This window comes from Nuphar pumila, chromosome 6, assembly GCF_984573655.1.
Source record: "Nuphar pumila chromosome 6, dmNupPumi1.hap1.1, whole genome shotgun sequence".
Lineage (NCBI taxonomy): Eukaryota > Viridiplantae > Streptophyta > Magnoliopsida > Nymphaeales > Nymphaeaceae > Nuphar > Nuphar pumila.
In genome coordinates this window covers 13,295,043-13,322,399 of record NC_143254.1, presented here as the reverse complement: position 1 = coordinate 13,322,399, position 27,357 = coordinate 13,295,043, and the positions used below count along the sequence as shown (strand labels likewise).

Genomic DNA, 27,357 nt, shown 5'->3' with positions numbered 1-27,357 from the left:
TCATCACTATAAAATTTTCTTAGTGTCTTATAACACATATATGCATGATTGAATCACTATGAAAGTTTTTTGACAACTTTAGAACACATACAAGCATGCTTTCATCACTATGACAACCTTAAAACACATATGAGTCTGATATTAGCATGTATGAAAGTTTTTTAATGCCTTATAACATATATATGCATGATTGAATCACTATAAAAAAATTGATTGCCTTAGAACATGATATGCATGATTATATCATATATAAAGTTTTTTTATTGCCTTAGAATACATATGAGCATGATTGAATCACTATGAAAGTTTTTTGACTGCCTTATAACACATATGAGCATGATATTGGCATATATAAAAGTTTTTTGACGGCCTTATAACACATATATGCATGATTGAATCAATATGAAAGTTTTTTGACAACCTTAGAACACATATATGTATGATTGAATCAATATGAAAGTTTTTTGACAACCTTAGAACACATATATGCATGATTGAATCACTATGAAAGTTTTTTGACAACCTTAGAACACATACAAGCATGCTTTCATCACTATAAAATTATTTTAGTGCCTTAGAACACACATATGCATGATTGAATTACTATAAAATTTTCCTTAGAACACATATGTGCATGATCGAATCAATATGAAAGTTTTTTGACTGCCTGAGAACACATATGAGCATGATTGAATCACTATGAAAGTTTTTTTACAACCTTAGAACACATATAAGAATGATTTCATCACTATGGAAGTTTTTTTACTGCCTTGTAACACATATATGCATGATTGTGATACATAACACATTTATTTGATAGCCTTATAAACCATATATGCATGCGTGAATCATTGTGACATTCTTTGACAACCTTAGAACATATATCTGCATGATTGAATCACTATAAATTTTTTTTTTCAATCTTAGAACACATATCTGAATTCTGTTAATGTCCTTCAGTTTATTGCTACTCTATGTGTCATTCAGCCATTTACTTTGTTGCATTAGATTAGGTGCATTGGATATAATTTATTTTATTATATTTTGTTTATAAATACTAACATTTTGGTTCTCTTGTAGGATGCTGGAGATGATCAGCGTAGAGGAGCTGATGGAGGCATGGAGGGAGGGGCAGATCAAAAAAATGAAGAGGATGATACCCAGAATAATGGCGATGATTAGATTCATGTGTTTAATTTGTTTGACATGCTTGTAACTAATTATAACTTGGCAAGGACTGTATTTGGTTGTTAAAGTTGTTTAAATTAGAACTTGTGTTAAATTTGTTTCACTTGTATAAGTATTTTTTATGTGTACTTTGTTTTTTATAAGCAGGTTATATGAATTGTATAACAAGAATTTTTTTTCGAGTTTCATATTTAAAAAAAAATAAAGTTTTTTTTTTTTAAAATGAGCGACATATATTATCCGTCGCTACTCCGTCACCAATTTAAATCAATCGTTGGTTTGCGACGAAATTTAAGTCGTCGCTAATGTCAGTCGTCAAATTGGCGACGGACATTAGCGATGGATATGTATCCCTCATTACAGCTTAGCGACAGATTAAATTTCATCGTATAATCAAATCAGTCTCTATTTAGCGACGGACATGATCCACCATTAATTAGCGACGGATATGATCCACCATTAATTAGCGACGGATCAAATTTCATCGCATAACCAAATCAGTCTCTATTTAGCTACAGACATGATCCACCGTTAATTAGCGACGGATCAAATTTCATCGCATAACCAAATCAGTCTCTATTTAGCGACGGACATGATCCACCGTTAATTAGCGACGGATTGATGACAAATAAATTCTATCATAGTTTAGCAATAGATTAACGACGGATAATGTTTGTCGCTAATACGCATTTTTTTTGTAGTGTTGATAGATACATGAAACAGTAGCTGAAATGAGAGTTTAGGCATTTGAGAGGGAGTGAGAGTGTCTCTTTTGATATCTTGGAGTACTGTGGACTTCGAAGAGTAATAGTTATTTTTTATGTTAGTAAAACTATATATATATATATATATATATATATATATATATATATATATATATATATATATATATGCTAAAATACATGCTAAATGGGGTTTTCTATTGTTTTGCTGTTTTTTTCACAGTTCCGATCCCATAAATGTGTTGGGCATAGTCGATTAATGAGGAATCCACACCCGGATCATATGTTTTTGATAAAAAAAAATGTATTTAAAGCCTTAAAAAATTACAAAGATTTTAGAGCATTGATTTTTCAAACCTTATAAAAATCCACTCATGTATTGAATTGAACACTTCAAGAGCTGATGCCTATAAAATCAAGTACACAGATCACATCTGGATGGTCATGCTTTAAAAATAAGACAAAAAAACGCCATGAAAACCTCATTTAGCACCTACCCATTACTCATATATATATATATATATATATATACTCTTTTTAATTTCTTCAAGATAAACAATTATTTTAATTTATAGCTGAGTTTTTGCTTTGACTCGGGAAGTTATGATAACGAGAGAAGCGCTTGAACTACTAGAACCAAAGCAAATTTGAACTATTTTGTTAAGTTTAGGATGTGACTCGGTTTGGCTATGGATAGGGGTGTCAACAGGTCGGGTTTGATTCTGACACAGGTTAAACAAGACCTGACCCTGATTTTTGGGTATGGTATCGGGTCAGGACCCAGGTTTAATCAAACCCATCATAAGAGAAACCATACCTGGATCTGCTAAAAACTACATGAACCAGACCCAGTCCATACCGGGTAAAATAATATTTCTTATCATTTTTATATTGAAAAATTACGTGTCTTAATCAGAACTCGGGTCAGGCCCAGGTCTGGTATAAAATTTCACAAACTATACCTGACTTCATGTATGAATCTGGCCTTCAGTTCTGGACCCAGGTCTTAATTGGGTTTTCTTATTTATCATCGTACCCGGACCCTATAGGGTTTGGTACAGGTCGGGGTCCCGATAAACCCGACCCGTTGACACCCACAGCTATGAAGGATATTTTGGGAAAATATTTCATGAAAAATTCTTTAAAGATTGTCCCAAAAGTCGGTGAAAATTCTTTAAAGATTGACAAGCAGGCCCACTGCCTATCCGTCTCATAATAGACTTAAATGATTTTACCAATATAATACTGGTGGTGGGGGTTCAGAAGGCAAGATCGGAATTCCCTTGACCTTCCAACTCACAAGATTTCTGTTTCTTAGGAAAATTCACTTCTACAAACTCATGTCACGACTTGCAAGATGAATGCCTCCCTGGCTCATCTTATGTTTGGGAAAGTTTCATTTAAGCCCAAACCTTGTGTCCTTAATTTCGAAAATGGATTCACATGTCTGAATTTTCTGATATAGGCTTTTGTTTTCTTGGAAACTCTCAAACAGATACTTACATGTTAACTCAAGTTAAATAATAAATCAAATTATAACCAATGTTAAGGACGATACACATAGTATCGGCAGAAAATTGATATGCTTCACCCTTGAATCGGCTATATTTTAATGGTTTTAACATGTGTCATGTTATGATTGACATTATTTTTTGTCCGATACAGAACAATTCACTTGAGTATCGGTATCGGGGCCGATACAGCTGAATGGGCGGACAAACGATTCAGGGGCGATACCGATACTGACAACATTGATTATAACAATAACCTTGGTAATGGGGGATCCACATGGCCAGCATGTTATTTTTGCCACCGTAATGTGGAGACTGGCTTCTATTTGTTTTGGGAATGCCCTTATTTCCAAAACATCTTCAAATGGATTTTTTTCATAGTATTAAGCGTATCCACATAGATAACTAGTGCTAGCTCCCTCTATTGCACTATATAGTAAACACAACTCTTTTTTTTCATTATTATTGTTAAAGTAACTTTTAGTAAATTTCACAAGCCATGATAATTAGGGGTGTCAACTGATCGGATGTGGTTCGGACCCAGGTGAAACCAGACTTGGATCAGATTTTTGGGAATTGTATCGGGTCGGGACTTGGGTCTAATCAGGTATAATATAAGAGAAACCATGCTCGAAACCGATAAAAACTACATGAATCAGACCCGGACCATACCCTGTAAAATAATATTTTTTCTCATTTTTACATAGAAAATTTGGGGGTCTTAATCGAAACTCAGGTCGGTCCGAGTCTGGTATAAAATTTTACAAACTATACTTGGGTCCATGTATTCATCAGACCTTCTGGTCCGAACACAGGTCTTAATTGGGTCTTCTTATTTGTCACCATACTCCGACCCTATAGGGTAATTTGGTCCGGGTCGGGTGCCGGTGAACCCGGCCGCGCCGGTTGACACCCCTAATGATAATGAGCTGTGCTAGAATTTCTCAAAAATTTCTTATCATGGAACTCAAAGGCCAGATAATCAAAACACACCCAATCACAGAGACTCATTAGTCAAGTACGTTAGTTGGCATTCTATTCTTCGCTTGGAGCAATTTACAAAGAACCATCCAACTTATTGGCTGTTTGCAAAATAAGAGCCCAACTTATCACTCGTCATTTTTAACTGCTTATTGTGTTTTTCTTTTTTTTCTGATTGAAAGACATGCATGGTATTGAAAGTTTTTTGTCTTCATTGCTGCTTTAGTCAAACAAAATGACCGAACCAATAAAGAGAAAAAGGTTATGCATAGTGTTATAAAATAACAAAAACAAACCACAAAGATATTAGAAAGATAAATAAAATGAAGAGAATAGTGTTATAAAATAACAAAACAAACCACAAAGATATTAGAAAAAAACATTAGATTGACATGGTTCGGCGACTAAGAGCCATGGTGACAATTATCGCGAGAATTTTTTTGAAAGTTTAAAACGGTATTTTCTCTTGAGATTTTCAAAATATGGCAAGATTTATGAAAAAAAATAAATACTGCGATTTGAACGCAATATTTACGTTTTAAACAGCTATTTATCTGAAAAACTATGTATTTTTTATTTTTAAATAATTTTTATTAATATTTTCTTATAAAAACTATTTTTTATATTTTTTATTGTCAAGATTTTGCCAAAAAACACAAGATTTATGAAAAATTTTTAAATTCTCGTGAGTTTTAAAAAAATGAGATTTTGCCATTGTTTTTAACGTATGTTACTATGCTAGGAGCAAAGGAGGAGAAAAAATCTATTAGAAGAATACAACTCTATAAAAAGAGCCCCAAAGCGCGAATATACTCGAATCACTCAGTCATATCAAATTAGGCAGCTCTCTTAAAACGAAGAAAAAAAAAAGATAAAATAAAACCTTAACCAAAACATGAAGGGTTCTTCGATGTTTTTTTTTTGTTTTGTTTTTTGGAATGATTATGATGAAAGTAATCAAACCAGCTCCTTTTGGGAGTGATCAACATATCAAATATTCAAAAAAGTAAGGGGTCTTTCCAAGATGGTAATTTCTGATCATTCCTTGGGTATTGCCGTAATGCCATTGGGCAAGGAGGACATCGGAAGGAGTCAAAGTGGATTGTCGTAAAGAATAGGAAGCTGAGAAGACGGCAAGGCGGATTCAGCTCTCAAATAAAAATAGGCACAGCCTTTTACAGTTTACACCAATGTTGTCAGCATCGGCCCTGAATCGTTTTGGCCACCGATTCAGCTATCTGACAAAATTGGTTTACACCATACAAGTCCAATTTCTCATCATGGTTGGTGAATCTTTTCCCATTTCTGATGCCAATATAGGCATTTTCCTTGCCCACTTGGATGTCTCTGACTTTCTTGCCTACACGCTCAATCTCCCCTATCTGTCACCAGCCTTAACGAATTTCAGATAAAATTGGCACCTTCCTTTTGCTCCTTTAGAGTTTTAGAAGATGGGCAGGCGAGGCTTCTGGCTTAAGTTCATTATATGTCTCAAACTTGGAGGCTTTTTGTTTGTTATGATGGCAGACCCCAGAACAGATGTTGCAGGCCGTGTTTGTGAGAATGATAATGCCACTTCTGGTGCTGTTCTGGCTGATAATTTCATTCGTGCAATGGCAAACTTGAGTTCTTTGATTGATATGAAAGGCTATGGCACTACAGTTGTGGGGTCAGGTCCTAATATGGTTTTTGGATTGGCGCAGTGCATGAAGGATCTGAACGCTATTGATTGCAGACTCTGCTACTCAGAGGTGAGGTCCCTTCTTCCATTATGTTACCCAAGGATAGGGGGAAGGATATTTCTTGATGGGTGTTTTGGGAGGTACGAGAATTACTCTTTTTTTGATGTCGAGAAGGATTCACGGGATAGAAGTGTGTGTCTTTGGAATAGGAACAGCTCAAACCCATCCAGGTTTGTTGAGGTGGTTAGAGACGTTACAGGGACTGTAAGTTTGGAGGCTCAGAGGAACCAAGGATTTGCAGTTGGTTCTTCAACTGGGTCAAATATAACTGTTTATGCTTTGGTTCAGTGCTGGGAGAACCTGAACATGACCCTCTGTAAATCTTGCCTTGATGATGCTGCTTTGACTATAGTTTCTTGTGCACCAGCTATTGAGGGGCGAGTACTGAAGGCTGGCTGTTATATGAGATACTCCACCAGTAATTTCTGGAATAAATATCAAAATTCTCATTCAGCAGGTCAGATGACCCCACTATTTCTTTTTTACTTTTTTTGGTCCTCTTCTGTTTCTTCTCAGAAGTTGGTTGTGGGATTATGCAGATACTCTAGCTTTTGTATTCAAAACAAGCTATTTGTGCTTTTCTTTCTGTCCTCAGTTGCATAGTTTTTGTGTCTTTTTGTTTAATGCTGGAAGTCGGTCTTTTCTTTATAAGCAATCATTTTGTGTTTTCAATTGTTATTTGGCATCTGCTTATATGGACTTAGCAAGTTCAATTTTACTGATTGTCTCCTTCCAACAATCAGGGGCTAAAAGGAGTTTATGGATAATTTTGGGATCTGCTCTTTCTGGTGTACTGCTCATAGTTGGCCTCCTGATTTGGAAATCAAAAGTTTTATTCAGCCAACCAAATGAGCAAACCTTGAAAGGTAAGAACATAAATATTAACTAAAGAATTCAAAAAGATGAGTCACTATAAGCTCCCCTTTCTGCAGATTTATGTGGATCGGGATTATCTACAGCTATTGCTCAATCCAAGCTTAATTTCAGATATGATGAACTGAGGATGGCTACCAATGACTTTGATTCTGTAAATAAACTTGGACAGGGTGGCTATGGTACTGTTTACAAGGTTGCAAAGAAACCCAGTTCTATTGAGCTCTTTGTTATGGTTTCTTTGTTCTAAATAAAGCTCATATTTTCCACAGGGAGTGCTTTCTGATAAAAGGGAAGTTGCCATAAAGCGACTGTTTCTCAATGCAAGATTATGGGTAGACCAATTCTTAAATGAAGTGGATCTGATTACTAGAGTTCGGCATAAAAATCTAGTGAAGTTGCTGGGTTGCAGTCTAGATGGGCCTGAAAGCTTGCTTGTTTATGAATATTACTGCAACAAAAGTTTGGATCTCTTCATCTTTGGTAATCCCCTTAGGACCCACTAGGATTGAACTATTGTATCACCAATATTCTTCAGTCCTATACATCAAAGTTTGTGTTGTTGTTGTATGATTCATTGATATGAAGATAAGTTATATACCTACTAGAAAGAAGATGGTAAGATATTCAGGTTTTTTAATTAAATTATTTCCCTTCGTCTTCATCTCATTCAATTGTGACAAATTTGAACATTTCTAACTCGATTTAGTCATGATGAAGGTGCAGCCCCACCAATTCAAGGTCAGGGAACTGAAAGTATGGAAAAAATAGGAGCTCTTGATAAGGACAAAAGTTGTCATTTACATATACTTTCAATTATGTCTATAGTGAAGGAAAGTGAAGCATATGGATGTTGTCATTTCTGGGCAAGTCTTCTTATTTGCTCAGCATCAAGAATCCAGGAAAACCAGGAAGTCATGAAACAACACATCAATAGTGGAACCCAAGCCATGACAATTCAATCTCATTAATGCAGATTTGTGGAATTTCGCTAAGGATGATATATGGGGTAAATCCTATTTCATGTTTTCGTGTAGAACTTTTGGTTTAGTACTTGACAGTCTTTGTTGACCTTTTTATTCAGAGACTGGAAATGAACAGGTCAACTTGCCTTGATGTCTAACATCTAGTCTTTAGAACATCGACCTAAATGATCAGGATAGCTTGTCTTGTAAGTTGGTAAGGTGTAACTTGCACTTGATCTGGATTGGTCAAGCCTCCCTCCAATATGGACTATGCAGGCCAAGTTGCTTGTTATGGTGAACTTTTTTGTCATCTAAGGTAATTAATGTTTGTTGGCATGTGTAATACAGGAAAATTCCATCATCTTGGAAATGCCCTGTAGGCCGCAAATTGATTCTCAATCTAAAGTTTAAAACTTAGACACTTTGATATGGAGTAATAGGTATTTTTCAATGTTTTCGTAAGTTACATGCTGTCACATAACAGTTTTTCTCCTCTGGTCTCACTGTAATTTACCACGGAAACATGATGGTGTCATAAAAGGTGATTCCAGTCACATTCCATTCTGTTCAAAGTTAATGATGTTATTCTTTCCTTGTTCTATTTTGCTATTTGTTTTATGAAACTGTTATTTTCTGTGTCCTAGCTCAGCAATCTGTTTTCTAAGCAGGTGGCTGGTTAAACAGACACCCTATGGGATTCGTTACGGTGGGTCCCACATTTTTCTGCCTTGTATTTCATATCAAAGTGGGCCCACAACTGCACCCCAACACAAAGGCGGTGTTTCACGGGCATGTGACAAAACTGCTCCTAAATGTTTTGTACCGTTTATTGTTGTAATCTTTTTGATAGATTTGGTGGCAACTAGTGATGACTTGTCTTGGCTGAATATGGTCCTGGATTTAGTTTTGCTTGCAGTTTGCAGGACTCTGTATTTTTTGAACTGCAGAGAGCAGCTAAATGATGGACCCTTAGCGTTTAAATTCAAGAATTATGCATGGACAAGTATTTTGTCTTTTAAATTCATCTTGGTGAAGTATATGAGATCTGATATGAAGTACTATTGGAAATTATAAGGATACCACCGATTTTAAACTCTCTTAAAGTAGAATTTGAAGGGAGAGTCGTTATTATATTCAAACTGATCCTAGAAGGCTGAGATCAAGTGTTTGTCTTGGCCTTCCTGCTAGTAAGTGTAGTGTTATATGCTTCAGATATCTGATAAAAATTTTGTAAGAGATTGATCATCTCTTTCAAATTATCTTGTTAGCGCTAGAATATTTCCTCTGGCTGGTATTATGATGCTGGTTGACACAGTCTTAGCCATATTTACTCACCTTATTTTATATTACAATATGAAAATCTCTCATAATTCATGTGCAGAGTGTAGTAAACCATCTGTCGGTTTTTGTAGATGTAAGATCTCTGAGATTATCAAACAGAATCCCCTTTCTGACCACCAGTCTTTTGACAGATCCCAGCCAAGGGAAGCTATTAGATTGGAGGAAGAGGCTTGACATTATTCAAGGAGTAGCTGAAGGACTCTTATATCTCCATGAGGAATCTGATATTCGAATCATCCACAGAGATATCAAAGCAAGTAATATTCTTTTAGATGAGAAATTTAAGCCAAAAATAACAGATTTTGGTTTGGCACGTTCCTTTGCAGAAGATCAGACACATCTCAGCACTGGAATTGCGGGCACATTGTAAGCTCAGAATGCTTTTTACTTTCTGAGTTAGGAAATTGTGAGATCTCACAGACACATGTCACTCGATGAAAAAATAAAAATAACCGTTTTCATAATCATTAAAAAAAAAATAGATAATGGTGCAACCATTTTCGTAAACATTCTCACATGCACCTATAACTTTCTCATGTTTGATTTATTCAGAAATATCAAATATATATTATATCCTCATTTTGATTTATTAACTACCAACATGTAGAGGCTATATGGCTCCAGAATACATTGTCTATGGGCAGTTGACTGAAAAAGCTGATGTATATAGCTTTGGTGTACTTCTTCTTGAGATTGTCACTGGTCAGTGGTGCAGCAGTCCAACAGGTGCACAAAGTGGGCAGTCTTTCTTGTCAAAGGTGCTTATTTATTCATCTTATTTTGCTTTAAAGATATTGCCGTTAACCTCCTTACAAACTTTGCTGTGCATTCTTCATATAATTCCATTCAAAGAAAGTCTTAGCATTGTGGATAGTCAAAGTTGATTCTCTCATGTTCAAAACAAAAAGATTATATTTACCTTCAATTACTGGACTTGTTCATCTTATCTTTTAAAAAAATCCAAAGTGAACTTTGTTAAGCACTGTCCTTCAAAGTTTGCTGGGCATTTGGTCTTATAATTCTGTTCCTAGATATTCTTGTTGTTATATATCATCAGAGGTGATTCCTTCATGTTTGGAACAAATTGAACCATTAATCTGCCTTCAAATACAGCTAGGTTTCCTATATTGCCCATTTGAATTTTGACTTAACATTATTACTCATCTAAAGTAGCTTTAGTTTGTCAAAAGGATAGAAAGCGTCTGAATTACCTTAAAATCACCTTTAGTTCAATGTAGTTATTCCCTTTATTAGATACTTATTAGGTTAGTCATAAATTCCTTCTAGTGAATGAGATCTCTATGAGTTATGGTAAGGACTCCTGCTAATGAATTACACCGTATAATGATACCTAAAAGTGGCAGACAGTACCAGCAAGATCCTACTAATTTTGTGAATCTTTTCCATTTCCTTTGGGTCATTCATACACTTCAAATATCTGATTATCTACCATGATGTGGAATTCTATTGAATCACAGAAGCTCTACTTAGTACTTATAAGCTGTGTATTTCCTCATACATGGTAACTGTGGGAACCACTCTCCTTTCTCATGACTTTAATCACTTTTTATTTGTAGATCTGGAGCCATTACAAAGCAAACACTGTTAAGGAACTTCTAGATGGATGTACGGATGAAAATCATCTGAAGGAGATGTTACGAGTGGTTCAAGTTGGTCTCTTGTGCACACAGGCAACACCAAGTTTAAGGCCTTCAATGTCAAGGGTGGTGGAAATGTTGCGGAGCAGGGATGAGGAAGAAATTGTTCCATTTGACCCTCCATTTATAAATGTTCTAATCGCAGGTTCTAACGATGAAAGTGAAGTCTTGCGGCTGCTGTCTGTTTCCTCCATACCTAGTGTTTTGTCACCATCAACCTCTCAAAGCAAGATGAATTCCATGTAATTTAAGATGAGAAAGAGGTGCTCACAGGCAGGTGCAAGCACACACACACACACACACACACGCCTGCAGGAAAGAACATGCATTCGTGAACATATACTTTTTATTAAGAAGTCCGCTTCATATTCACCTACACGTGGGGATGCATAGATACACACAAATTGTAAGAGTAATTATTGTAAACCCGAACTTCCTCTGTTAGATGAAGGAAAAGATTCATCAAAATTATAAAGAAGTATCTGAAAACCTAACCCTATAGATGCATTCAGTGTGGTCCATTTGCTTGGAATCAATTATTGGATTATGGTAATGGGATCAAAAAATGTGATTTTGTAAATCTAAACTGCTGATTTTTGAGCCTTAAAAGATTTCTTATACATCGTAGTCAGATGATTTAAGAGTCTGTTTCTATAAAACCAAGTATCTAGATCGCATTTGTACGGTGGAATTTTAGAAAAAAAAAAAACTATGCAAATATCGGTGAAGAAGGCTGAGATTACTCTTGAAAAATATCTACAACAGTACAAATCTTGGCAACTTGTTTTCTACCTGATTTCCCATCAGGCTATCGTTTTCTCATTTTTCTGGTACTGTAAACATGTTTGAAGATTTCTATACCAAACCTTGTTTTTGGAAACCAACAAGGGCTCCGGATAGGGTACAATATGATTGCACAAATATTTGTGCATTAAACACCTGATTGCCGTCCATCAGGCTTGGGCCCCACAACATGGATGGAGGGTGATCAGGTGCTTACTGCACAAATATTTGTGCAGTCATTCACCTGATCTTTTCACTCCGCCCTTCAGGTGAAGGCAATGTGGTTAAAATCCGTTGAATCAGTTTCTTAAAAAAAAGGTTGAATAGAATGGAATGATCTTGAATCATCCCTTCTTTAACATTAGATGACACGTGTACTTAAAAAATAAAAATGTCAAGAAATATTTTTAACCCCCTTAAAAAATACTAAAAAATGAATTGAATCGACCTTTAATCGCCCCCTTATCAGGCAGATTTTGACAACATTGATTGAAGGGCAACAAGGTTTGTCACCTGACAGGGGATGACCAACCACATGGAAGATGGGTGGACTCTATTAAGGGAAGGGTACCTCAAGGGTTTTACTTCTGCCAAGATGCAGAAATTAAAAATGATACTTATTTTTAGAAGCAATTAACCATTGTACTATTGTGAAATACACCACCAAGCTTTTAACTGTAATTAATAAACCTACTATATAGTGTTCACACTTTTCAAACGATCCCAAACTTTGGTATTGGTTAAGCAGTCACCCTCATTTATCTAACATTGTTAGCTTTATGATCAGGTTTACCAGGTTAAAATTACCATATTAAATTACCTGTAAACAACATTTTCTACCACTAGGACATACTAAACGTTTGTTGCCACAGTGGGAAGAGGGCTTTACTTTGTGATAGTGTAATTGTTCAAGATGCAGGTAGAATTGAAAATGATGGAATTGGAATTGATGCTAATTACTTTTGCAAGGGTAAACTGATCTTGTTTGGGTATTTTTTTTATACAAGTTGGTTTGTGGTGATATTTCCTTAACCCAAGTTAATTGTTTGGGAGGTATTTGATAAGTAGCAAAAAAGTTGATCGATGTTTAGGACTAAATTTTTGGAAAAGAGATTTAAAAGTTTCATATTTCTTGTATTTTCATCAGAAAATTATCAGCAAAATAAATAACTTTTCAAAATCAGAAAAATAAATGTAAAAATAAAAAATGGTGGCTTTCTCGACAGAATTCGGCTTCTTGATCATCCATGTGCTTTCTCGACAGAATGCAGCTTTCATGGTGGTGGGCCCCGGCTAAAGGTGACTTCTTGATCATCCATGTGAGTGGGCCCCGGCTAAAGGTGACTTCTTGATCATCCATGTGAGTGGGCCCCTTTGTGAGATCGACAAGCTTCTTCCGCTGTGTGGCAACAGTGATGCAAGGTCTGGCCCATTTTCTGAGCACACATAGGGATGGCAATGGACTGGGGGAAAACAGGGACTCGCGCCACCTCGCCCTGTTTGGACCAGGGATGGAGAACATGAAATGGGGATGGAGGCGGAGATGAAGGTTAAAATCAAAACCCATGCGGGGATGGACTTAGGCTTTGCCGCGACCCCGCTCCATCCCCGATCCCCATTAGTAAAATAACTAAAATGTCTTTATGGATGACAATGGACCGGAGAGAAATGGGGCCCCACCCCACCTCGCCCCGTACCAAGGGGGGGCGATGAAATGAATTTTTACCTAAATCCTGTAGAGTAGGGAAAAACATGGGCCCTACATGAGCCCCATAGCAGGCCACATGGGGCCTTTCAGATTCCCCTAAGAGGTTGCACACCTGGATCACATATAGAAAAGTGGAATGAGGCAAGAGAGAACTTGCCCGAAGGGGAGCGCTTCCATTGACCGTCAGGACCCGTCGATGATATGTGTGCTTAGGGATGGCAGTGGACCGAGTCAGGGGTGGGGGACAAGGTCTCCACCCCCGCCCTATCTCAAAATTCCACCCTTCATCCCCGCCTCCATCCTCGCACGGGTTTTGATTTTAACCTTCATACCCGTTTCATGTCCTCCATCCCCTATGCTTGTTTTCTAATAGGTGTGTTTTCCATACTCATCCACCCAATGAAACAAACAGGCCATAAGGGTTTCCCAGAAATAGAAATTAGAGAGAAATTGGAAGGAACTCGAGTTTCCAATTCCTTCATTGAAACTCAAGTTTGGGACAAAAGAATTATTGGAATCATGAAAATAGGAAGGAAATCCACATGCAGTTGGCAATTTGCCTACCGTGGAAAATAGTCCATCTCCAGCTTTTGGTGTGGGAAAATAGTTCTATCTGATTCAGTACCTAAGATCAAGTTAACATTTGGATCCAAAATGAAAGAATCACGTCCAACACATCCGGTCCTTGAAATGAATTTGAATCCAGTTTGAACCCTAATCCAGACATGCATTTGAACCCAAATCTGTCCCCTAGTTGGTCTAAAAATCTGGGTTCACGTCAGGGAAGCTAATTTTGGCCTTTTCAAATCCCTGCAATAATATTACATGTGAAGCACTCCTATGTTTATTGCATGCATAAAAAAATTCGTCGGGTAATTAAAAGTTATAATTTGTAAACTCACACTTATGTGGTAGATAAATCCGATAATGCACATCCAAAATGAAGAATATGTAAAATTTATATTTTTAGATACTACAGCTAGTACTATATTTTCATTGGATGTAATATAATTTTGTTAATAGATCCAACCCAAACTTATTTTATGTAAATAAATAATTACCTCCAAACAAGAGCAAAGAGAAAGAATAAAAAAGAATTGGTAGCCTGTGGCGTTAGAGAACTAGGTAGAGTTGCTCATGGCTCAGCTTGTGTCCAACTTGCGTAGGTGTGTGAAATAGGCTCGACAAGCCAAACAGTAAAATAATATTTTTTGTATTTTTTATATTGAAGCTTTGTGGATCATATCAGGCCTGGCTCTGCTGTGAAATTTTACAAACCGTAGCCATCTCTATATAGTAATTGTATCTTTTGAGTCTGATCCAAATTGTAGTTGAACCTCTTTCTTTACAATCGTACCCAGGCTGTATCAGGCTTGGTATGGGTCGGGTCAGGATCAAACTCTCCTGCTGACATTAACTTCTCCCATTAAGTGATTTCCATCAATTATTCTGAAATACCACCTCTCAAGCTCCAGGGGAGGGGGGAGGGTTTGTTGTTTCAGCCTCTTTCTTATGAAAGAGCCGTGTTTCATAAGAAAGAGGGATTCGGTTTCATAAGTACATTTTTTTTTCTTTAATTATGCTGAAAACTTGCGTCCCAATTTTAAAATTATCCTAATTCAAGATACCTCCGCTTAGGGTAGGATGATAGATCGGGTGTTAAACTGCCAACTTAACGGCAGCCAAATTCCAGTGAGAAATTGAAAATTTTCATGCTTCTAATACAAAAATAAGTTTAAAAGATAAAAAAAAATATTTTGTAAGAAGAAACAGGAAATATAAAATATAATAAGGAATGAATTCAACCATTTTTTTTATGAAAAGTAGCCAATAAAATGTGAACATCGTGATAAACATGATAGTTAACTTTTTAACAAAATTATTATTATTTTTTAAATTATCACGATATTTTGGCATGTAAAGTGGTGACCTAAAATATCACATTTTTTCACGATATTTTTAGAATATCTCCAATATTTGTCACACTGCAATGGAAACATCTTCCATGATCATAATCCAATCAGCCACTCATCCTGTCATATTCAAATTTACATGTAAAATAATTTAACCAGTTACCCAAAATTCCGTATCTTGGTTGGATTCAATTTGAGACACCATACCAAATCCAATCCCGATTTGACCTAATATCCATATCCAACTCACTTACAATAGCTGAAATCTGACAATTCATACAAATGTTGTCAGTATCGGCAGAAAATCGATACGATACTAACGTAAATAGGCTATTTTTAAAAAATGTTTAAAATTAATTTTTAATATTATTTTAATGGTTTTAACACCTGCCTGATTGATACAAAATATTTTTTAATTATTTTTGGCTCGATTCAGAACGATTCACTTGAGAATGAGTATAGGAGGGCCGATACCGATAGTGACAACATTGATTCAAACCTACTGGAAGACACATCAGAACTAAAGAGAAGTCAGCAACTATAGATTTCCAATACACGATTTTGTCTAGGCCTGTTCAAGTTCCATAGGGTATGTTTGGTGGCTTGTCCAAGATTGGACAGAACAACCGAAAATAAATGACTGAAGGCGTGTTCTGTCTATTCTATAATGCATGTTACTTTAGACTGGACAAGAAGTTGTGTTTTTTGTATCCAAAGTTTGTTTTTTATGTTGTGCTGACAACTTGAATATATAGGGATAATGAGTCAGATAACTTCGTTTTAGATTGTACAGCCAGATTCGCCCAACCGTACGAGTGTTTTAATATGTTTATTATAAATTTTAACTTCAGTTATAGATATAGGATTGGATCTAAAAAATAAAAATTATTTAATTTTTGGGTAATTTGAGAAAAAAATAAGAATTGATATTTTCTAATATATAAATGATTTAATCGGTATCATATTGGATCTAATTATGAAAGTTTATCAAAAGTTATGGATTTTAGCTCCAAATATGAATCTCAAACTAGATCCAAGTACAAAAGAATGTTTAAATTTTGGGTAATTTGAGAAAAAATAAGAATTCATATTTTTTATATACAAATGCAAAAAAACATAAATAAATCATAAAACCTAAAATGCAAAAAAATACATCATAAATAAACCAAAGAAAAAATCAAAGCCCTAAACAAAAAAATCAAAGATAAAACCCTAAACAATGACAATCAAAGAAAACCCCTTAATCAATAAAAAAAAAGCCTTGATTATTTAAAAAAACTAAGAAGATCGAAGAAAAATCAAAGAATTTTTTTTAGCCTAATAAAAGAAAATTAAAGAAAAAATCAAAGAAAAATCCTATAATCAATAAAAATCAAAGCAAAACCCTAATCAATGAAAATAAAAAATGCATAATTATTTAAAAAATATTAAGAAAATAAAATGAAAAATCAAAGAAAACCAAAGAAAAATCAAAGCTATAATAAAAGAAAATTAGAAAAAAATCAAAGAAAAAACCCTAATCAAAGAAAAAACCTTAATCAATAAAAATAAAAAAAGCCCTAATCAATGAAAATCAAAGAAAAACTCATAATTATTTAAAAAAAACTTAAGAAGATAAAAAATTAAAGAAAAATCAAAACCCGAATCAAAGAAAAAGAAGAACGAAAAACAAAGAAGAAGAAAAATAAAGAACGAAGAAGGTGAAGATAGAGAGGAATGAAAAGGGAAAGAAATAAGAAAATGGGGAAGAGAGAGATAGTCGTCAACCTCATCATTGGTCGTTGCGTAGGATATATATATATATATATATATATAGAGAGAGAGAGAGAGAGCATTCACCTTTCAACATTACCAAAATACATCCAACAGAATATTGGATGAGAGAGAAACATAGGAGTAAGACAGCCACAATCTAGATGGTGGTTGTGCACAATTCAAAGCACAAGCAAATCAGACCCCCCTCTCTACTATGTAATTTAAGAGCCAGATACACATCAGACATGACCCCTTGGCAAAGCCTTCTGAAATCGAATTTGATGCCCTTGAAGAAGATGTCGTTTCTTTCAATCCAGATCACCCACCATGCTAAAAACAACCATACCCACCACAATAATCTCTATTTTTTTTGTTCTGTAAAATCATGGGACCAAGCAAGAGGTCCCGAATAACGAAACTCGGACGAGTTTGAACAGACGGTGCACCCCAAGTTTGACAAAATAAGTCTAGAACGACCAGGCAAAGCCAAAATAGGTGAGTTGTGTCTTCTACTGCCTTCTTGCAAAGAACGCACATGCTAGGAAATTGAATCCCCTGTTTCCTGACGTTAATCTGGGTTTGAACATGATCCAGAGCCACAAGCCATGCCAAAGCTTTTGCCCTTGGAGTGGGCCTCTTACCCCACATATAATCACTAGGAAACCAGTCCATCTCGGATGGTAACAAGGAATGGTAACCTTGCTTAATGGAGAACCTATCTTCGCTCGCCATGGCCCAGTGAAGCCACAGGTGGCCATGGACAAGCCTAAGATCCCTGCCACTGAAGGAGTGAAATGTCTTCCGTCACTCTAGCCAGAGGGACGAATGACACACTGAACTGGGCGTCGAAAGAAGGGAGTCAGGTAGGCTACCATATTTTTGCCTAACAAACGTAGCCCAAGGAGATTGAGATGTGAAAGCTACCCAAGCCCACTTTAAGACTAAAACAATGCTCTTCTTTCTTAGAGTCGGAATCTCCAAGTCGCCTCGTTGCCTCGGGAGAACGATCTGTTGCCAAGAAACAAGTTGGTACTTTTTGTGCGACACATTCCCAGACCAAAGGAAGTGCGAAAGCAAATGGTTAATCGTTTGTTCTACTGTCGTCGGTATAATGAACATGCTCATACAAAACTTTGGTAATTGGGCCAAAACATGGTGAATTAGCGTCACTCGTCCCGCAAAAGATAAATATCGGGCCTTCCAAAACTGCAATCTCCCTTGCACCCACTCTATAGTAGACATCCAAGATGAAGTTTCCGCCGGCTGCAGTGAGTGCAACAAAAGACCCAAGAAATTAACTAGAAGGTCGGATATTGGGCAGTTGAAGATCCTTGCAGCAGCCGATTGGAGAAGAGGGTCAGCATTAAGTAAGACCAGAGCACACTTACTCTCGTTCAGGCGAAGGCCTGAAATTGCAGCGAATACTTCAATAATGAAGCACAACCTAGACATTTGATTAACATTCACATGACCAAATAATAAAGTATCATTTGCATATTGAATTGTGTAACCAATAAAACCAGGAATGCCCAATGAATCCAAGAAGCCTATTTGTTCTGCGCTTTTCATGAGAATAGGTAAACCATCTGCCGCGATATTAAAAAGGATAGGGGCTAGGAGACAACCCTGTCACACACCTCTAGCCAACTTGAATTATTCCCCTCTCAGTCCGTTGATGCAAACCGACGATACAGATTTTGTGACCAACTCCTTAACCCATGCTATAAGCCGGCTGCCAAACCCCATGTTTGTTAGAGATTCAATCAGAAAATTCCAATCCAGACTATCATAAGTCTTGTGAAAATCTAATTTTAGCATGAAGTATGGTGCTCAAGTCGACTATAAAGAGTGAAGAAGCTCAGTTGCACAAATAAAAGACCCTTGCAAACTTCGAGTTGGAATAAAAGCCCCCTGGTTTGAAGAGACAAGTTGATCAATGACAACGCGCAACTGATTAGCCAACACCTTAGATATAATGCGATACAGAGTACCCATCACCGAAATCGACCTGAAGTTAGATATGTCTGATGTCCCTTGCCTCTTAGCAATTAAAGAGATGAATGTCACATGATATGGTTTAGGTAGCCTCGCATTACGATAGAATTCATCGAACAACTAGAGCAGGTCATTTTTAACAATTGACCAAAAAGTTTTGAAGAAGTCGACATGAAAACCGTCAAGGCCTGAAGCCTTCCATCTCGAGAGACTGCTAATAGCATTCTAAATCTCAACTTCAGTGAATCGAGCTTGCAAAAAAACTGATTGATTTACCGCCAACCGCTTATAGCCTATATCGCTGATGACCCCCCCGACGCCTAAGTCGGCCGAATACATCTTGGAGAAATAAGAAGTAATAGTTCGCATCCATCGATTTCGACCGAGAGTAGCCGGTTCTTACTGTATTTATTTGACGCGTTCATGTGAAAAAATCGTGTATTATCATCGCCATTAGCCAACCATGCAACTCTGGCCCTCAACTTCTATCTAAGCTCATCTCGTGCTCTCCATTCTGCAACGAGGGCAGAGAGGACAATGATACGTTCCTGCAACTGAAGCACTTGACCCTCCGACTCACCAACAAGTTCGACCTGACGTTGGGCCAGAGAGAGAGAGGGTCGAGAAGACCCCCTCTATGTGATTTTTTTAAGTAAGTTCTCTTCATCCTTGTTCTTGGTGTAACAGGAGGCAGAACGTTGAAATACCATTTCAGAAATGCAATGAACATGAATCCAATCTTTGGTTGCCACCGCTTGATTTGTGGCCGCATCATCCCAAATCACACCGAGAACAGGTCACCAAACAAGCCATTAGCATCCGGCCTCATTATATTGTTGTCTTAAAATCATCAATTATTCACCTTCTCTTTTGTTTTCTAGCAATAAAAAAAACTACAATATTACATTTACAGTTCCTATCTTTCTTGACTTTCTCTCATGGCCGGAGCAGGTGGTCTTTTGTCCTTACCATTGTCCTTGAACCGGCAACATGTGCATGGGCTAGTAGCAACTTTGGATGATTCCCTACATGCGTGTTTGAGAGCTCTTGGATATTAGATCTGAGGATCTGGAGATTCTCGGATTTCAAATCCCTGGATTTAGGCTGTTTTTTGAGATTTCAAGATCCCCTGTTTGCGTGAAGGTTGGATATGGCCCTACATTGAATCCCACTTTGAGATTTGCCTTCCATTCAAATGCGCTCCTACCTTTCTAGTTTCCAGGAAAGTACCAACAAATCATGGAAAAGTGGTAATGACCAGTGACCACCACTGAAGTGACAAAAAGAGAAAAAGTGGGGCTTCTTTTAAGGGCCAGCTTAGACATCTGATTGGTTGGTGTATCGGTGACGTGGGAACAGGTGAGTGGATATAGGGATGCTCAACCAGCAGAGCTGGCCCGGGCTTGACTCGGTTAAGCTGGCTTGAAGCTTGACCGTGCATTAAATGAGCCGAGCTTGAACATGGTTCTAAGGCTCGGACGAGCAAATGAACAGAGCTTGATCAGCCTACCGACCTTTATCGAATACAAGTATATATATAATATATTTGCAATTCTATTCTACGAGTTATTGATAGTGTAATGGGTAACCTATTGGGTTCTTATCAAAAGGCACTATTTTTTATTTTTTGTATATATTATTTTCAGTATCAGTGACTAAAATATATGCTTTTGCTTAGTGGTGGGTCATTTGGGAAACTTGAGAGAAGTTTGTGTTTGAAACTTATCTTTAAAAATATTTTTTTTAAAAATGATTTTTTTTTGGAATGCCTTGAAGCTCGGCTCGAGCTCAGAACCAAGCCCAGTTTGGACAAAGCCATTCAAGCTTGGCTCCAAGCTCGAGCCGAGCTTGGACAAATATATTTTGCACCGAGCTGAGTTCGAACAGCCCAGGATCGGCTGGTGTTCATCCCTACTTGCTAGTTGTGAGTTTGGTTCATTACCTTTGAGACACGTCTGGAAGCAAGAAAAGATCTCGAAAAATAAACTTTTGACTATAAGTTTTTGAAAAGTTTTTCTTTTTTTGCTTGTTTGTGTAACATGAGAAAAAACGGACTGAAAAAATACAAAAAAAAAAAGATTGCTTGTTTGTGTGTTGGAAAAACTCTCTCTAGTAAATCATCAACAATATTCGGATCATAAAACCACATGAAAGATCTCCTAAGATTAAAAATTCAACCTATTATAGTCCAAACAATGTCTCACATTGAGAACGGGTATTTCAAGTCTCAAGCAATGTTATCAGTATCGGCGAGCAGAAATTAGATCTGCTTAACACCTGAATGGCTAATTTTTAATAAATGTATAAATATTAAAATTTAAAATTTTTAATATTATTTTAATCATTTTAACATGTTTCACATTATGATTGACACATAATAAATTTTTATTATTTTTGAGCCCGATACAGAACGATTCAGTTGATTATCGGTATCGGCTGATACAGCTGAATCGGTGGCCAAACGATTTAGGACCGATACCCACAACATTGGTCCCAAGTAACACAATCAAAATCCCACTTTGAAAAGCACCACACCAAAAAAGATATACATAGTGTTCTTATTGTTCATCACAAAAGCTGAAACTCTCACACAAAAAAACCCATAAAAGAAAGACTAAAAAATTAACAATAGATTACAACCATAAATAATCCCATGAAAAACAAGAAGAAAAGAAAAAAAACACCACTAACATCCACAATTTTTACAAAAAGAGTGACAAACAACTCCATCACCCATCATCAAAAAATGCACCCCACCAAGCAAGTGGAAGAAAAGCGGCAGAAAAAATCCAATTCATCCCCTTCAAAATGTAAAATTTGGCTTGCGTCTGCTCTAATTTTTAAAAATCAGGCTCAATTTCACATTGAGCAATTTAAATTCAATTTGCTAAGCTCGATCTCGGCTTGATAAAGCTTGTTAAGAATTCTTTTACAAAATGACAATAATAAAATGATACTTGAAGATCAAATTTGAGTGATAATGCTTCTATTGTGGTACTAAACACTTATTTAAATAGATCTAATCCCCAAAAGCAAAAGCCAACCATTGAATCATGTTTATCATGTTCTATTTTCTTATTTCATGTGTTAAAGTTGACACCAAGATCTTGAATGCTATTTTTAAATCATTCTCATCTTCGTGAATTGTGAGCTGTTGCTTTTTCTCTATTTTAAAAAATCAAATCTTTTATTGTATTAGACATGATAAGACTACCTATTAGTACCACCGAGTTGGTATCCCAAGTGGTAAGCGGGGTACTGTGCCAAGCTGAAGGCCCAGGTTAGAATACCATCTCTTGGACACATGGGCTTAAGAGATATCTGATAGAGTCTGCCTAACCCCAGCTTGCCTTTCAAAACAAAAACCACCATTAGTAAATACACTATGTTAAACAAATCAGTATCTGACATTTGATGGTTAGATCCACGTAAACAAAAGTATGAGGCACCATATAATATCATGGTTTATAGCCACTATATATATATATATATATATAGCTGTTTAGTTATACACTGCCAGTCTCAAGCCCGGATAAAAGAGGAGGGTTGTGGTAGGCCAGTGACAACCGACATAAAAACTTAGTCACACTCTATGAATATGAACTAATATGAGAATTTTGTTGGGGTGTTCCTTACTGAGCGATGTGATGTACTCTATAGGCCCGGAGGCAGTGATAAATGGGCAAGGGTTGCTAGGTCGTCGCCCAAAAGCTGCGCGTCACACCGACGCCCGGGTGTGGTGTCAAATAGGCAAGGGTTCTCTTACTTTGTCAGACGAATGAGGGTAAAGAAGATTTTTTTAAGACCATAAAATTAGGTTAGCCACTTGGAACATAGGGTCTTTAATTGGTAAGTTGGTAGAGTTAGTAGATGTTATGCGTAGGAGAAAGATGAATATTTTATGTCTACAAGAGACCAAATGGGTAGGTGAGAAAGCAAAAATGATTGAACCTTGGGGATATAAGATTTGGTATACAGGAATAAATAGGAATAGGAATGGAGTAGAGATTGTTATTAGTCATGAGTTTATAGATAATGTACTTGAGGTCCGTAAGAAGGGTGATAGGATTTTACTTATTAAATTAGTATTAGGTATATATATTATTAATATTATTAGTGTTTATGCACCTCAAGTAGGTTTAGATGATCCATTAAACGTCAATTTTTGAAAGATTTAGATGGAATAGTACAAGGAATATCTTATGGAGAAAAGTTTTTCATTAGCGGTGACCTTAATGGACATGTAGGCATTAGTAGGGATGGATTTGAGAGTATCCATAGAGGCTATGGATTTTAGATTTTGGTTTGTCCTATGATATGATTTTAGCAAACACTTAGTTTAGGAAGATGGAGTCTCACTTAATAACTTTTAAAAGTGTGGTTAATACGAGTCAGATAGATTTTTTCCTACTTAGAAAGAGAGATAGGAGTTGTTGCATCGATTGTAAGGTTATACTGGGAGAAAGTGTAGCTACACAACATAGAGTCTTAATTTTAGATCTTAGAATTAGAAAACGCTGCAAAAGAGATAGACATAAGATAGATCCGAGAATTAAGTGGTGGGCACTAAAAGGAGCTAAACAATGAATGTTTGTAGAGCAGGTAGTTAAGGAAGTTGATTGGTGTCTCGAGGAGGATTCAGAATCAATGTGGAATAAGATAGTGGGTAGCATAAAAAAGGTAGCTAAGGAGGTATTGGGTGAGTCTGAAGGCGGTGCACCGCTAGGTAATGATACATCATGGTGGAACAATGATGTCAAATTAGTTATTAAGGTTAAAAGAGAGTGTTATAGAAATCTAAGTAAGAGTCGTGATAATGAGAATTTGGAGAAGTATATGATAGCAAAAAAGGAAGCTAAAAAAGTAGTTCGAAACGCGAGGGATAAGGTATATAAAGAGGTTTATGATAAGTTGGATACCAAAGAGGGCGAGAAGGATATTTATAGGCTTGCAAAGATGAGAGATAAGAAATTGAGGGATCTGGGTATGGTTAGATGTATCAAAGATGAAACGCAAAGGGTTTTAGTCAAAGATGCGGAGATTAAAGAGAAATGAAAAGATTATTTTGATAAGCTATTTAATTAAAGTCATGCTCAGGATCTTGGAGACTTCTCAATTCCTTTTCATGAGATGAATCGTGACTTCATGCACAAAATTCAAAAGAGAGAAATTGCAGAGGCTTTGAAGAAAATAAAATCAAGAAGGGCAGTTGGCCCAGATGGTATACCTATCGAGGCTTGAAAATGCTTGGGTGAGAAAGGTTTAGAATGGTTGACAAATCTTTTTAACAAGATTTAGCGGACAAATAAGATGCCTAATGAGTGGCAGAATACTTTGATGCCTCTATATAAGAATAAGAGTGATATACAAGATTGCACAAACTATCATGGTATAAAACTCATGAGTCATACTATGAAACTTTGGGAGAGGGTGATTGAGTATAGGTTGAGGAAGGTTATCATGATATTGGAGAATCAATTTGGTTTTATGCCTGAAAGATCAAGTATGAAAGCTATACATCTTCTTAGACAACTGATTAAGAGAAATAGAGATAGGAACAAAGATTTGCATATGGTTTTTATTGATTTGGAGAAGGCATACGATAGAGTACCTAGGGATGTTTTCTGGTGGACAATGATGAAGAAAGGTATTTCTTTCAAGTACATTAGTATAATTAAAGATATGTACGAAGGAGTAGAACCAATGTCCGCACTTGTGGAGGGATGACAACCAATTTTTCTATAACGGTTGGATTACATCAAGGATTTGCATTAAGCCCTTTCCTATTTGCTATAGTGATGGATGAGCTTACGAGATCAATTCAAGAAAATGTGTCATGATGTATGTTGTTTGCTGATGATATTGTTTTGATTGATGAGTCTAGAGTTGAGGTTAATGCTGAGTTAGAATTATGGAAACAGACATTGGAAGTAAGAGTAAGACAAAATATATGAAATCTCAGTTTAGTAAGCAACGAAGTAGTGATGGGAGTGTAGTGAAGCTTGGTGAGCAAGAAATACCGGTGGATGACTGTTTCAAATATTTGGGATCTATCATTCAAAAGTATGGAGAAATTGATGGAGATATAAATCATAGGATAAAGGTTGGGTGGATGAAATGGAAAAGTGCAACTGGAGTGTTGTGCGATCATAGAATGCCATTGTGGTTGAAGGAGAAATTTTATAGGATGACAAGTAGGCCCGCTTTACTATATGGTAGAGAATGTTGGGCTGTCAAGAGATATCATATTCAAAAAATGAGTGTAGCTGAGATGCGTATGCTTAGATGGATGTGTGGAAATACAATAAAAGATAAGATTCGAAACGAGGAGATACATAAGAAGTTAGGCATTGCATCCATTGAAAATAAGATGCGAGAGAATCGTTTACGGTGGTTTGGACATATTCAGCGAATGCCTAATGATGCTCCAGTTAGAAGGATGGAGAAATGGGAAAATATATTAGTTAAAAGAGGTCGGGGTAGGCCTAAGAAGACTTGGATGTAGATGATAGGAAATTATATGAATGTTTTGAACCTCACCAAGGACATGACATTGGATAGAAATGATTGGAGAAGGATTCATGTGGAAGACCCAGAATGATTTTCTTGGTGTAGTTGTTGTTGTTGTTGTGTGTGTAGAGAGAGAGAGAGAGAGAGAGAGAGAGAGAGAGGGGGGGGGTCATCCAAGCCAAGGGAGGTCTAAACCACTTTCAAAAATCAATTCTAGATGTGTTTGCAAATCAAAGTGTACAAATGCATTCTAAGTGGTAGAAATCTTTAAAACCAGCACTTGGATCAAGTTTTTTTTATTGCATAAATGAGATTTTTATAATGCAAAAAATAATTAAAAATTTCAACCATTGATTTTTAGCACATTGTAAAATCTATACGAAAAAAAACTTGATCCAAGTGCTGGTTCTTAGGTTTTTTATCATGTAGATCCATTTACTTAGATTTGCAAAAAAAAAAACATCTATAATTCATTTTTGAAAGTGGTTTGAACTTTTCTTGGCTTGGATGGTTCTCTCTCTGTCTATATGTATAAAGTAGGGTGTATCATCAAAACGTAAAGAATCAGATACAAAATCGGACGATTTTGCTCACAAACATGTTTTAGGTCTGACCACCGCTAAAGTCCTGGGCAATAACAAGATCTTTAGCGTGGTTCAAAACCGCCACTAAAGGTCAAAATCCCCCCCCCCCCCCCTTCCAAAAAGAAAAAACGTGGTGCAATGCCGCGCATCCGAGCGCATCGGATTTCTGGGGCGTCCAACGATACGCTCACTCGTGTGTGTATATATTATATATATTAGAGAGACAGAGTGTGTGCGTGCGTGCGTGCTTGTTTTACTTCTGAGCAGGTATACCTGCAGTGCTCAACTGGAATGAACTAAAAATATCGAGAAACCATTGTTCTCCGTTGCCATGTTCTGTTTCACCTTTTTCATGGGCACCTCAATACCCATGCCAAATAATGGAGAACATGTGTTTTGTAAAGTTTTTGTGCATATAGAATTTCAGGAAGTGCCATGGTGGTGGTGCAAGTGTTGGTCGATTTTGTCAAATGTATCTGGTGATCCCTACCTAAAGCATATCATCCCCGAAAGGCAACCCCTACATGAGTGTCCATATAATCTTTTCATGGCATGCAAGCATTCTAGCCATCGCATACAGGTGGCTTGGATTGGAAAATATCGGCTCCTTATGTCATTGTTGAGGCCAAACTTGTGGGCACAATATAGGGCAATTCCTGCCATTTATTATGTTTCTGCCACAGCACAAAAGACACACACACACACATGGGAGCCCCAAAAAAGTGTTTGCAGTGAGCACCCACAATATAAAGTAAAACATACATATAGTACTCAAAAGATGGTGATAGGATGGTCCAACTGCCCTTCCAAGTGGGGGATTCAACGTCTTGTCTCGTATTTTTTGTTTCAATTTGATGGGGTATTCAGTCTTAGATTTTCATTTCTTGTCTATGTCAAAAACTTATGTGGCAATGAAAGATGAGCTACAGGGTAACACTGAAAGCTATGTAAATTGGTGTATTTCTGTTAACTTTTATTTCGAAGTAAAAGTGAGAGTTTTGTTTGCTTGTGTTTGTGCTCTTTTTGAACCAGAATCCTCATACCTGGACATACGATAAACAAGAAAACAACTCTTCATTGAGTAGTCATTTTCTTTTTTCTTTCACCCCAGAGGACAGGGAGCATCTT

The 27,357-nt window shown here is 36.6% G+C and overlaps 1 protein-coding gene across 1 annotated transcript; it reads left to right on the top strand.

The window, feature by feature from the left end:
• Positions 1 to 5,775: 5,775 nt before the first annotated feature.
• Positions 5,776 to 11,475, top strand: LOC149834017 (cysteine-rich receptor-like protein kinase 2). The gene is made up of 7 exons (XM_090011182.1): positions 5,776 to 6,601; positions 6,888 to 7,010; positions 7,077 to 7,213; positions 7,290 to 7,500; positions 9,455 to 9,689; positions 9,931 to 10,081; positions 10,901 to 11,475. The coding sequence occupies exons 1-7, from the start codon at positions 5,854 to 5,856 to the stop codon at positions 11,225 to 11,227; spliced, it is 1,932 nt and encodes a 643-aa protein (XP_089867308.1). The 5' UTR covers positions 5,776 to 5,853; the 3' UTR covers positions 11,228 to 11,475.
• Positions 11,476 to 27,357: the final 15,882 nt, after the last annotated feature.

Bases quoted from the DNA above. Each gene is read 5' to 3' on its own strand.
- LOC149834017 (XM_090011182.1), top strand. From the start codon at position 5,854: ATGGGCAGGCGAGGCTTCTGGCTTAAGTTCATTATATGTCTCAAACTT. The intron at 7,501-9,454 runs GTAATCCCCTTA...GTCTTTTGACAG, and splicing joins TTTGGATCTCTTCATCTTTG to ATCCCAGCCAAGGGAAGCTA. The intron at 10,082-10,900 runs GTGCTTATTTAT...TTTTATTTGTAG, and splicing joins GGCAGTCTTTCTTGTCAAAG to ATCTGGAGCCATTACAAAGC.